The sequence below is a fragment of the Macaca nemestrina genome, chromosome 8 (assembly GCF_043159975.1).
Source record: "Macaca nemestrina isolate mMacNem1 chromosome 8, mMacNem.hap1, whole genome shotgun sequence".
Classification (NCBI taxonomy): domain Eukaryota; kingdom Metazoa; phylum Chordata; class Mammalia; order Primates; family Cercopithecidae; genus Macaca; species Macaca nemestrina.
This window is the reverse complement of record NC_092132.1, coordinates 24,548,392-24,562,259: the sequence shown is the minus strand read 5'-3', so window position 1 is coordinate 24,562,259 and position 13,868 is coordinate 24,548,392. Positions and strand designations below refer to the sequence as shown.

Genomic DNA, 13,868 nt, shown 5'->3' with positions numbered 1-13,868 from the left:
TTTGGGAACTTAGATATATGATAGATGGAATGAAAAATCAATACAAGAGTTGTAGATAAAAATCTAATAATTCTCCAGAATGAACAAAAATGAAGGAAAATTGGAGAAACGATGAGATAGCAACAAAAAGCAGTTTATTAGTGGGTCAATATGGAGAGTCCAACATTCAGTTAATAGGATTTCTACATGCAGATAGTGTAAGAGTCTTCAGTTCAGAGGTCCCAACTTTTTTGGTAAACGGTCCGTAATGTCTTAGTGATTTTTTCATGACACGCTTGAGGCCCAAAGAAATACCTAATGAGTCTATTTATTAAGTACTTAGGCCCAAACAACAGTAAGTATTTATGTACCAAAAACTTGACACCTACTGGGCATTATGCAACTTTTCAAACCTTGAAATTATACTATAATAGATATTACCACTCTCATTTCCTATTCCATGCTAATTTTCATGACTTTTTGAAAAATCACAGTACTGCAGAAAACTCAGTTAAAATATCACATCATTGAAGGAATGTAGCAATCTTATGTTGAAACTCAACTTATGGTTATCTGGTGTCCAAAAGATCTTGCTACATCTTCCTTGAAATTGTAAAACAGTCCCTGGCATCCTGGCAAGTTCATTGGGGCACCCTATGTACCCAGGGGAACCTCCACACACAGTGTAAGAGTCATGGCTTTAGCTTATTAGTGTCTATCACATGCTTAGCAAATTGATTAATAAGAGCCCCATGCCAACTTTACACAACTTAGACAATTAGTGATTTAAAAAAAGGTTATTAAAAGAGAATGAAAATGCCATACAACTCCTCATCAGCAACTCTGGAAAGTGCTGAAGGAAAGCAACAGCTAATTTAGGATATTATACTCAAATTATCCATCCAGTGAGAGATTAAAGACATTTTCAGATACTTACCCACCAAAATCTTTCTCAGGAAGTCACTGAAAAATGTGCTCCAGCGAAACTAGGGAATTCAGAGAAAAACTAACAATGGATCCAGGAAAATAGACACAGGAGAAAGCCAAGGACAGCTCAAGGAGGATGGTCATGCATCAGACCTAGATGGGACCAGTCCAGAGTAGCAGGGCTCCAGGAAAAAAAATTATCCAGAATTTTAATTTTTTTTGTTAAAAAAATTGTGGATTGTTGGATATGCATGAACATTAAAAAAGTAAAATTACTGCTGGAAACTTAATAAATCTATTGTTGTATTCAAAAGAAAAAAAATTGGGATAAGTACAAAAAAACTAAGCAAACAGAAAAATAAGAAGCGGTTAATAACTGCAAGAAATTTAATCCTAGATATTACTTGGCTAAAAAATGGAATGATACTGTCATGGTCATAATTTTGTAAACATAGACTGATTTAGTTAATAATGCCTAGAATTGATATATCAAGAAAAAGCAGTATAAGCATATTACTTAGAATATTAAAATATATTCTAATATGAATATAGGTTAAAATATTAGAATATTGTTTTAATATTTGAATATACATTTTAATATTCTAAGTTTTGTATTCTGGAATATATATAGTCTAATATTCTCGGCAGAAGAGGGTGTGGAGCAAGGTATGCAAAGAAATGCTATAATCATATGTTATTTTGATTTAGAAAAATTCTAAAAATGAAGTAGAGAACAGAGGAAAATATAGGAATATTACAAGCAAGCAAGAAAAAATCATTAACCTTGATTTTCATTGCAGATGAAAGAATGTTTCAGATGAAAGTATTTGAAATGCAAGGCCTCAAAGAGCCAAATAATTGCCTATATTTTAAGTTTCACTTACATTACATTACATAGCTAATGTAACTCTACTATGTAAGTCACTCACCTCTTCTGTGAAACATTCCATTCAATTTCAGATATCCATAATGACTTATCTGGTCATTCTGTAAGTTCTGTGGCAACATTCATTCCTTTATAATTTATTATTGTTTTATAAAATCTATTTGTAACTTATATAATGTAATGTATTACTCTACACCTGTCTGTCCTCCAGACTGTTATATTTTAGAAGGAAAGGAGTTTAATTTCATTCCTGTAATGGAAAGAAAATTTTGCTTCAATCTATCAACAAGATCTCACCTTACAAATATTATCAAAATTCACAATTGTCACAATATTCTATGACCATTATGCACCGTATATAATCAATTCAATCTGTCCAATTTTTTCATATTTTATCATCTCTGATTTTGAGAATGTCCTTGAAAATTGCTGACGTCTTAAAATCCCTGGAGACTTGGATGGAACTAGAGTTCTTCCAGAGAGTATTCACAGCTGCTCCTATCATTTGTTCAGGGGCCTCCCCACCTGAGACCACTTTACATTAAATGCACTATCCGAACATTGTTTAAAAAATTTACAATGACATTGTAAAATCAAAATCTCAGGGAAGATGTTTGTCTTTCCTTCTACCGGGACCAAATTTGAGACCTACAAGTTTCTGTGTTGCAAGTTGCCTGTCTGAGTGATGAGCCTATTTCTCACATTTCCCCGCATTGGAGAGATAACCCTTTGGTGTCCCAATTTTAATCAGCTATCTTATTAGATTCCCCACTGAAGACAGTTTTTTCTTTCTTAAAGGTACATAAACAATGATCTATCTTCCACTGGATGGCCTCTGGGATTTCATGAAGCACAGAACTAAATAGAGAACAAAAAACTAAAGTTGGTTTAATAACAATTATGTTATTACACTTATGTAAATTTATAGAAAGAAGTTTTATAAATTAACAGTCTTAATAAAAGAAACATTTTGGTTTTTTTGGTTAATAATATTTCCACATTTCCATAATTATTGGAAGACTGAAGTAATCGAAAATGCAAACTTTCAAAGAAGTTTGAATTTTGCTGTGTAGGTTAAATCCTTATGTGTTGGCTTTCCCTTTACAAAATAGTTTCCTGTATGTTTCTGCACAACCAGCATTTTAATACAGATTTCATATTTGCCCACCAAAATCCACAGCAGCCTACACTGTGGTCTGGTTGATGGAAAACATCTGATACTGCTTAAAAATCATCAACAAAAAACACCTGTGTGGAATCATAACTCTCACCCCACAAAGCAAACAACCTCGCCTTGGTCATTCGTTACACTGTTCCATTCCCTATATGGCAAATCCCAAATTGTTCCTTGCACCCCAAAACGACTTTATATAACATACGATTAAAGCCTATAATTTATACGATTGAACTCTATTGGAAAATAATACTTAGCTAAGCATGAGATGTGACATATTATATAATTTAGGACTTACTAAATTCTGGGCAACGAGTTAACTGTTTTACGTACATAATCCCCTTACTCCTCAGAATAAGCCTATGAAGAGGAAAGTTACTTTACTGATTAAGAAATTGAGAGTTGTAGTTAAGTAATTTGCACACAGTTAGAAATAATGGAATAGGAATTTAAGCCCAGGCAGAGTAAATTTAACACTCGTCCTCTAAACCACTGCACTAACCTGCTTTGAGAAGAGAAAAATAAATAAATAAATAAATAAATAAATAAATAAATAAATAAATAAATAAATAAAAACTGTGACAGGAAGAAACAATGGCAGTTTGAACAGCAATGCAAATAAACAGGATATATCAAATGCAGTGATACTCACCAACCAGTCAGTTTAGATATACCTTTCCACACTCACCAACATGCAAAGAACGATACTTCAAACCACAGGTAGAAGTAGTCGTTTTTAAAAACATATCGAGCTAAAAAGTATGGGTCGTCATTTTAATTTCCATCATAATCACTATTAATCATAAGCCTTTTCATCTTGTCTATCCCTGTTTGAGAGTGGTGCTCCCTTGCACAAGTCTGTTTGGGCACCGATTTTGTGGTGGGTATTACATATTTTTGTCTTAAGTCTTAACTCTGCAGGCCAGAGCTAAAGGCAAGCATCATTAAAGGTCAAGGCCAGTGAAGTGGGTAATGAGGTTTGGTATATAAAACACTTGATATAAATGCAGGGGAACTTGTGGCTTTTAGAAAACATTAACAGCTTTGAAGTGCATCATTTGAAATGGAACGCCTAGTAGGCCAGTAGCTACCACAGAATAATTTTCCTTCACCAGACCACTGGTAGGTTCAGCTAGAAGCTTTTCACAAATATGGAGCCATGCAGAGTGAGTTATTTTTAATACACACTCCATGGGGTGACTGCTAAAATGCACCACTGAACATGAAGAGCGTTACCCAACCACAGCAGAAATAAGGAATTGAAGGGCTGTTCTGATGAGCTTCAAGGAAGGAAAATGGTCTGAATTCTCACATTGCTACCTACGCTTAAAAAAGAAGCAATTAAAATATCTAAGCAGACAGTTTTCATCTCCTCAGGTAGAAAGTGTTCTTACATATTCAGACTGGCGGGTCCCTAAGCCATAGGGGTTCAAAAGAAAGGTGGTTATAAATACTGTATAACATTAAAAGGATAATTACATTACCTATACCTTTTGTAATCATGTCTGGCTCCTCTTTCGTCAACCATCTTTCAAAATTGGCTTACATTAAATGTTTCCTAGGTCTATAAAGTCACTCTTTACTCCTCTACAGAGCAAGGTATAGCTTTCATTATACTACGTCTAATGTTTACCACCATAGTCCAGTAGTACGAGTGGTGGATGATGGGAGTCATAAAACGAGCAACTAATCTTCCAATTCTTTCTCTCCCTTCCCTCCTCCTCTTCTTTCTCCCTTCCCCTTTCCTTTCCTTCCTTCTCTCCTTCCCTTTCTCCTTCCCTTTATTCCTTCCTCTTTCCTTCCACCCATCCATTCATCCATCCTTTAGCATTTTTTCCTTTCTAACACATTTTAACAGCCTAATATGTGCCAAGCACTGTGCTAAAGGCTAACATGTATCGCTCATCACCGGCTCAAGTACTTCATAGTCAGCCTCAAATGCCCTACCTCCTCAATTACTTGAAGCTCCCTAAAACCAGAAGCCACGCCTTATACCTCTTTAACTTCCTTTTGTCCACCTCACAGTGTCTTCAGTTTGTGTAGTATACAGCAGGATGGGCCTGATGAGGTGTTAGATTACCCGATTTCCAGCTTCTGTTTGGAAAGGCTCAGTAAAATGGAAGTGCCAGAGAGTAGGAAGTCAGGTAGTGACTAGTCACCTAGTAGGTGACTTCCTATTCTCTGGCACTTCCATTTCACTAGGGCCTTACCAACCTCATGTTACTCTAGAGGGAAATCTGCCTTAAATGCAAAACTGAGCATGACATTTCCCTGCTTAAAACACTTTACCCTCAATCTGAAATCCAATTCTGTAATAAGCCCCCCAAGGCATGGTCCTCAATTCCTTACTTTTTTTTCCCCCACTCTTCCCCCTCAGCAAAGTCTGAAGGTCACATTCTGCCCCATTAGCCACACTGAGCTACAGATGAGGCCAAAGCTCTTTCTTGGGCTGCCTGAAGACATTTGCCTTCTATACTGCCCTGTCCAAGAACAGACCAGATACCCTTCCCACGGGCTACCACAGCATCTCCTAATACCCGTAATGTAGCCATTTTTCCTCCCTCTTATAGGTATCTGCATGGTGCTTATCTGCATCTGTCAGTAGAATGTTGCTTCTCGAGGGCAATATCCTAGTAGTGTATAGTTCATAGTACATAGAAGACACTCAATAAATTACTTGATAAAAGAGCAAATATGTAAATCAATGAGAAACTCTCTTGCAATGAGAGAAGAAGTGATTGTTTATAAAGGTGCGGTTCATCATCTAATGACTACCCTGGACATTTCTTACCATTACAACTTCAGCAAACTAGATTTAGTAGGCAGAAGAATGCCCACCCCCCCTTCCAAAGACACCCACATCCTAGTCTTCTCCAGATCCTGTGAATATGTTAACTTATGTGGCAAAGGGGAATTAGGGTTGAAGATAGAATTAAGGTTGCTAATGAGATAACATTAAAATAGAGAAGAATTAAGGTTGCTAATGAGATAACATTAAAATAGAGAATTATCCTGGTGTGTTTGTTAGTGACCAAAGTAATCACAAGAGTCCTTAAAAATGAAAAGGGAAGCAGAAAAGAGGCTGGAGTGATTTGATATGAGAAGGATTTAGGGTGCTGTTGCAGGCTTTAGAAATGGAATGGGACCAATAGCCAAGGCATGTGGGTGGTCTCTAAGATCTTCTGGAAAATATTTTTTAAAAGGGGGGGTTCTCCCTTAGACATCCAGAAAGGAATAAAGATTTGCTAATGATGTTAGTTCAGTGAGACCTGTGTCAGCCTTCTGACTTTAAAAACTGTAATAAATGTGTGTTGTTTCCATTTACTAGGGTTTCTAATAATTTGTTATAGCAGCAATAGAAAACCAGTACACCAGATAAGAAAACAGAAGACCAATGATGACAAATCATTCCAACCTTTGGAGCTTCCCTTTCCTGATCAACAAATTGGGGATAAGCATCCCTTATCTATTTATCTCCTAGGCCCATTTATGAGGATTAAAAGCTATAAGACCTGTGCTTGAACCTAAGACTCCGCACTTATTCATGGTGTGTTTTTGGCAAGTGACTTAAACTCTCTGCCTCAGTTTTCTTGTGTGTAAAAGAGGGATACTAATAGCATTGGGATCCAGAGAGCTGATCCGTGTAAAGTGCTTAAAACAGCATGTGGTACAGTGTTTTGCATGTGTTCGCTATTATTACATTCGAAAAAGAGTTTGCAAAAGGTTAGGCACTACAAAGTGATGAGGCAGAATTAGCATTCTTACAGGACACCAGTTCTCAAGAAGGTGGGGGGTCCACACCTCCCTCCCAGTGGCAGTTCAGAAACTTACAAAGGCTTTTTAGCGATGAAGTACAGAAGGGGTGTCACACTGCTGGCATTTAGTGAAGGAAGCTAGGGAAGCTGGACATCCTGGAACACCTGGGGCAGTCCTTCACAGTGAAAGGCTTGTCTAGCTCCTAAGTGATACCACACAGCCCTACTCATCTTCATGTGCAGCTGTGCATTGGTAGTGATTTAACATAAAGGTGCGAGCATCTAACTCTTTCATTATGACCTCTGGTGTAGTTGTGTCCATGCATTTATCTATTGAAATATAGTTTTTGTTTTAACAATTTATTTTATTTCTCCTTTATATTACTAGTAGGGCATTCTATGGATGTTTAAACTTAAATTAGAGTTAGGCTATGTCATTTGTGAAATTCACTTTACAATAATAAGAGGGGTGTTAAAATTTTGTTATTAGTGATGTGCACCGGGTCTGAGTTTATAGGATTTAAGACAGAATAAGGTTTAGAGATGGCTTAACCCAGCTCCTTATGCTTCCCAGTAAAGAAAACTAAGTCCTAAAAAGATGAAATTTCTTGTAAAAGTGAAACTAGTAGAAGATAAAAACCTAGGTTTCAAGACGCGAATCTCAGGGTATTGGGTATTCTTCAAGAATCTGTACATCCTAAATAAAGTAAGATTCCTTAAAATTCTAATTTTCTTCCAATCCTGATATTTTACTCCAGAAAATCACTGCCCCTCCCTTGCTCCCATCTTCCTCCTTGATCACTCCCACTTCCACCGTTGGAGAAAGTGACTGTGACAGTGAGGTTCCAGACCATCTCAGGCAAACATTCCAGGGGAGCATTGCTGAAGGGGAAGCTCTAATGGACAGGGGTAATGTCAACAACTGTCCTTGACTTTCTTCTTTGAGTTTCCACTTTTTCCAGTCCAGTTCCATAGGAGACCTTTGGGATCAAGGGATTATTCAGTCCACCCCCACCTCCATACTCCAACATGAGTCTTCCAGACGATTCTGAACTTCTTGATCTCAACAAAGTTATGGATAAATTAATTTCCTTGCAGCTTCAGTTACAAAAAGTTGACCTATTTCAAAATACTATTTTACTATCAATCTAAGAGCAAAAAACTCCTCTGTCCCTCCTGACCTGGAGCTGCCAAGGACATTTGTGCAGGTGCACTGTGCCCAGCTCCAGAGGGTGCCACTGACACTATGGTCTATGTGAATGCTGTTGCTGGAATTACAGGTACAATACCTGCATGGCTGGATGTGCAGCCCCTGTCCATACCCCTTAAAATGAGAAATGAGCTTGTGGTGTGAAGATTTCTGATCTTAACTTTAATGAATATTGGCTAAACACTGGCTTAATTGGCAGAGTTTATTCACGTTTGGATTACATTTAGTCTCCTTGCTGGCCATGTGTTTAACCATGGTAGGGCTGGGTCATGTTACAGCAGCTTCGTTTTGACAGTAGACACTTGGTGCATTAGGTTTTTAAGATTCACTCCTCCTTCCCGTCTCTCCCTTTTGAGTGGCCCACACAATTGCTGTTTCCTGCTGATTTGTCCCCAGCACTTCAGGAGTGGGGCGGAAGAATGCTTTGAACCCAATAACTCCAACCGGTTCAAGTACACAGTTCCAAGTGGAAGCTCAGAGCATCAGTATTGCCTAGAGGTTAAAAGTATAAGCTTTTATGTCAGATAGATTTGGAATGCTCCTGGCTATGTTACATTATTTATATTTATATTTTTTATTTTTTATTTTTTTGAGATGGAGTCTTGCTCTGTTGCCCAGGTTGGAGTGCAATGGCATGATCTCAGTTCACTGCAACCCCCGCCTTTTGGATCCAAGAGATTCTCCTGCCTCAGCCTCCCCAGTAGCTGGGATTAAAGGTATGGGGCACCATGCCCAGCTAATTTTTGTATTTTTAGTAGAGACAGGATTTCACTATTTTGGCCAGGCTGGTCTTGAACTCATGACCTTGTGATCTGCCCACCTCAGCTTCCCAAAGTGCTGGGATTACGGGCATGAGCTACTGCGCTGGCCACTATGTTACTTTATGCAAAAAACTTAATGTCTGTAAGCTTTAATTTCCTCATCAGTAAAATAAACAATAACAATAGTACTGGCCTCAGTTACTATAAGTGTAACAGGTAAAGCCTGGCACATATTAAGTGCTCAAGAAATGTTAGCTATTGATATGATTCTCTTTCTCCAGTTCTGTTTAACTCCTGTGGTCCCACAGGAATGGTCTCCCAGCATTACACCATAGTACAAAAAAAAAAAGTGTTATAAAAATGAGAAATATAAACTCCAGTAAAGGAAAAAGATAGGACTGTCCTTGAGAAGGGACAGTTTTATGTTCATTTCATTTGAACTGTAAAACTACTTGCAGCAGATATTTGATACACGCCTTTCATTCTCAATGTGTTCTTCCATACAGCAGTCCTGTAAAGTAAGCAGGTCCAGCAGGTTTCCTTATTCCCATCTCATGGATGAATACGCTGAGACTTAGGGAGGTTATGTTAATTCTGTGGCGGAATCTATGCCTAGAATGCAGGCATTGAAACTTTTCCAGGGTTTCACTTTACAGGGTGTTCCACTCGTAGAGGTAGTAGCTCTCCACCAGGGGGCGCATGTCATGCAGTGGGGTGCGTGTGGGCGGTGGTTGGAGTACTAAACTAATCTCCATTTACTCCCCCAATAAACAAACAAAAAGGAATCTAGGCGGAAAAAAGGGTGTACTTGCTATACAAATGTACCTTCAAAACATTTCCCTTTGCCCTGTCATGTAACCAGATTACATCTTCAAAACCTCTCCTATGTAGAAACTCTGGAATCCACACTGCATATTAGAATATGAAGAAGTAGGTATGTCTTTTTAAAAAGCCCTTGAAGTGGTCCTAATAAGCCCCCTCAACTGGGAATCCCAGTATTAGGCTAAGCTACAAAAGAGAGGATTGTGATATTTGACTTGATGGTATTTGATGACTACCATTGCATTGAGAACGAACACTTTGGCTCAGAATAAGAGACACTGTTCTGAGGAGGGCCTCCGCTTCCCTTAATAGCAGCTGATTTTGAAAAACTTGGGCTGAGGATAAGGCTGCTACACTGAGCCAAAAATGTTCATATCTAGGAGACCCACAGGGTTTCTCCAGAGGTCCTGCCTATGACAAATGACAAAGGGTTCTAAGAATGTCATGTTAGAGGTTTTTACCAAACTCACTTTTCAGTTTCTGTTTCAAGAAACTGAAAGTCACATAATTGCTTGATTTTTTTTCTTTCTCTAAGTTTATTTTCAATTGCAGAGAAATTTCTTCCTCTTTTTGGGTGAGAGATATTTTTTACCTCTTTGCCAAGTAATTATTCGTTAAATTGAAAGCAAGCAGAGGAAGAAAAGTAGGGACATAATAAAGGATAGTACCTAAAATAAAATGACCCGCCTTCCGCCCCACCCCCAACCCCTACCCCGGTATTTACAGTAAGTATTGCAAACTGAGCAGGTGCCCAACAGTTTATAGTCCAAATAACACTTGCCCCAGATCCCCACCTGGCCCTTGTCACACAAACCAACACACACTGGAGTCAAGAAAACTTTTTTTTTCTGTTATGTTAATCATCAAGCCAAAGCAAATAGCTTTCCACTTTCTGGGTCCAGGGTGGTAATTGACTATGAAGACATCACAAATCCTCTAGACAAACAAGGTTGGTGGGGGAGAACTTCTCTGTATTGTGGGCCAGGAGGTGGGCCATGACATACCAGGGAGTTGCATCAGCTGTCACACACTAGTGATGCTGGCACCCTTGCTTTAAACTTTCTCAGTTTCACACACCAGTGCCACGACTAGGTAAGCAGGAAATTGACTTACGTCTTTAGGGCTTAAATCAATCACCATATTACATGGTCTCAGATGAAATAGTCTATTTCAATAGCTATAGGTTCATTTATTCATTTACTCAGCATGTATGACATGGAGCAACTAAGCTCCAAGAGAGATCCACCGCTAAATAAAAGACTCCAGATACCGCAATCTATAGGTAGGCTAGGCTGAGTAAATAGATAAAATAATTACACGTTATTAGTGCTGACAGAGGTATGTACACAGCACTAAAGAGAAGAGAAACAAGTGAGAAATGCAGCTGTAGCCAAACAGGAGAATTCAGTTTACTACCATATGCCCTTCTCCCCGACATAACTCAACATAGCCATGAACAGTGCAAAACTGTAAATAGGTGGTTCCTATTCTATTCACATTCAATAATGAGGGGACTGGGGACATCAGATCTCGAGAGACAGAGAGTAGTTTCTAGGCTCCTCACACGCAGGGGGAACTGTTTACAAATGCAAAGTTGTTTCCACACCACTCAGAAAGGGCTCCAGAAAACGCAGCCAGAAAAACCACTTCACCAGCTCTCCACCCAGAGGAACCTGGAATCCAGACTGACCGGCCAGATGCCCGGCAGGGAAAGTGAATTTTCCCCAAAACTGCAACGTATTTCCCGGCCCCTGACACAACTCTCCAGGCATAACCCTAGTCCCCCATTTGCAGGGGGAACGTCCAGAAGGATAGTCGGAGTTTTAGCATTCGCAATATTGCCACCTCTCTCTCACCCCTTTATGAGTCAATCCTCTTCTGCTGGGTTGCCCAGGCTTTAGAGTGGGAAATTTTGCCAAAGCGGAAAACTATGAGTTGCAATTACGCAGTAGCCCTGCTTGGCAACGTTGGATGTAGGAATATTCTAAGTTCACCCTTCATTCTCGATTCCATATCCCAATCCCTACACTCTACTAGGATTACTCGCAGACAAAAATGAAACAACGTATACTAAGCAGCAATCCGGCTGGGAAACCCTGCTAGCCTCGCTTTTCCATACACCCCTCCTGGGTTAAAGCCAACCCTGCGGACTGGAGACAAATTGCCCCCAGGGTGGGTAAAAGTTGACAAAACTCTATGCTGCCAATTCCTCCGCCCTCTCCCCCACCCACACACACACATTCGGCCCCCTGGGGTGTGTCGGCACGTGGTCGAGTGTGGTGTGAGTGTGAGCGTGCGGGTGGGAAGCCGAGCAGGTGTGTGCGCCCCCGGCGCTGCCCGCGCGCGGTTAACCCCTTACCTTCTAGCAGCACTTCCTTGCCCGCGCGCTTTAGCGCCTGCACCGCCTCGTCGTGGGTGGCGTCCCGCAGGTCGGCTCCGTTCACGGACAGGATGGCGTCGCCCACGTACAGGGCTTGGGTCTGGTCCGCCGCCAGCCCCTTGAAGATCTTGCTGATGAGGATGGGCATCTTGTTCTCCTTGCCCCCCTTGATGCTGATCCCCAACCCGCCTAGCTCCTGCTTCAGCACCTTCACGCCGCGCTTTTGGTTCGAGATGGACTCGGGCACCTGCTCCGGCAGGTCGGTGAAGGCGGTGCGGACCCCGGCGGGCGAGTCCGGGGGCTGCGCGCCGCCCGCGCCCGTGTTCCCAGCCCCGGCGCCCCTGCAGAACGAGCCATTGGTGGCGGTCCCAATGCCGTTGTACGCCGCAGCGCCCTCCTCGCTGCTCAGAACCAGGGCGTCCTCGCTCAAGTTCACCAGAACTTTGTGCCAGCGATCCCGCACCAAAACTTCCAGCAGCCCGCTCCGCTGCGCCCGGCCGCCTCCCCCGCCTGCCGGCCCAGCCGCCGCCGCCGCCGCCGCCGCTACCGCCATCTTTCCGGCATTCTTAAAATGCCATGTGATTGGAAAAGGGGGGAAAAGTGGGGAAGGGTGGCCGGGGGGAGGACGCGGGGCCCGGGGGAGCGAGGAGAGTGCGCCCCGTGGGGAGGTGGCGGCACGCGGGACTCCGCTCCGGGAGTTCGCAGACGCACTCGGCGGGAGTTGGCAGCCGCAGTCAGGCTGGTTCCCCCTCTCCTGATCCTGGGCGGGGTGGAGCAACCTAAAAGAAGAAGGAGAGACCGAGACAGGGGAGGGGAAAAAAGCCAGCAGCCAGTTGCAAAACCCCAAACCAAGGGGAGCCGCGGAGCAGCTCAGCGCTGGGGAGAGTCCGTGGGAGGAGGCACGCTGGCGGTGAAGGGCGGGGACCCACAACCCAGCGGCCGCTCACCTGTTCCAGCCGCCGCAGCCTTGGCGGTCACACGCCGCTCGCCCGCCCATTCCTCCCCGCCTCCGTCCCCGGAGCGCACGACGCCGAGGGGACAGCTTCCCGAGCGCCTTCCCCGTCCCGCTTCTCTCCAGCCCACCGCAGTCCCCCTTTCGTCCCAGCTCCTTCGCCGGGTGCGTGCGTCCTGCCTCAGTGCCCTCACTCGGTCCTCCTGAGCCCCCTCCCCTTTCACACCCAGCACGTAGAATTGTCCCTGGGTCTTACAACTCCTTTGTAACTAGATCCAGGTCTCCTCCCTCTGCTTCCTCAAACCCAGGCTTCCCTGACTCTGCGGAGTTCTTACCTGTCTCTGCTTTCCACCCGGGTTCCTAGGAGGAAGCTAAACTCAGACCAATGCCCTGGACTCCCCAGGAGTTAAAAGGGAATACGCTGTCCCAAGATTCTAGAATGAAGACTCAACATAGCCCGAGTGCCTTAAACCTCCTCTCCTTAAATGCAGGAAATATTTTTTATGGAGCCCTGGACAGGTGTCTCTGCTGGCCTGGGGTTTTCAACAGGTCATGCCTGCCTCAGACCCCAGGGACAAATGTTCTTCCAGCTGTAACTCATTCTATGCTTTAAGCTTTTGACCTATCTTTGTTTTCCCAGTGCCACACCAAATGCTGCCTGGGGATCTCTCTTTCTTCCTGAGTTCCCATATAAGAAGCCTCCCATTTAAGAATTCAGTTGGAATGGGTGATATTTCAAAAGTTACTTTGCAAGTTAGTTATTTGGATTTCAAGTTGCATTTTTCCAGGGTAACAATATTATAATGGTTGTTTACCTTCCCAGACCAATCCAGAAATGCCCACGTAACCCATGTCACACCTGAACAACCCTGAGTTCTTCTATCCTTGAACCTCTCCAGTTTTCCCCTAACTCTAAGCAGGTCTCAGGGTCCGCTCAAGGTATTTCGTGATTCTCCATTACGTACCCTTCCCACTGCGGTCTACCCTGTCTCCAAACACAAGACAAAACAAAACACACAGTT

At 42.3% G+C, this 13,868-nt stretch overlaps 1 protein-coding gene and 1 long non-coding RNA gene across 3 annotated transcripts in view; both read right to left on the bottom strand.

Annotated features, from left to right (window-relative positions):
* LOC139355762 (uncharacterized) overlaps positions 1-5,120 on the bottom strand; it is a 77,145-nt gene extending 72,025 nt beyond the window's left edge. The window contains exon 1 of the long non-coding RNA XR_011606784.1: positions 917-5,120. This is a non-coding gene — a long non-coding RNA (uncharacterized lncRNA). The remainder of the gene's footprint in view (positions 1-916) is intronic.
* The window catches only part of LOC105468517 (syntrophin beta 1), a 275,913-nt gene extending 263,107 nt beyond the window's left edge, over positions 1-12,806 (bottom strand). Inside the window, exon 1 of one of the 2 annotated variants that reach the window (XM_024788697.2) lies at positions 11,874-12,806. In XM_024788697.2, coding sequence (XP_024644465.2) covers positions 11,874-12,447 — 574 coding nt within the window. In that variant the 5' untranslated portion in view covers positions 12,448-12,806. The remainder of the gene's footprint in view (positions 1-11,873) is intronic. The other variant, XM_011718733.3, reaches the window with a different exon arrangement.
* Between the last annotated feature and the right edge of the window lie 1,062 nt (positions 12,807-13,868).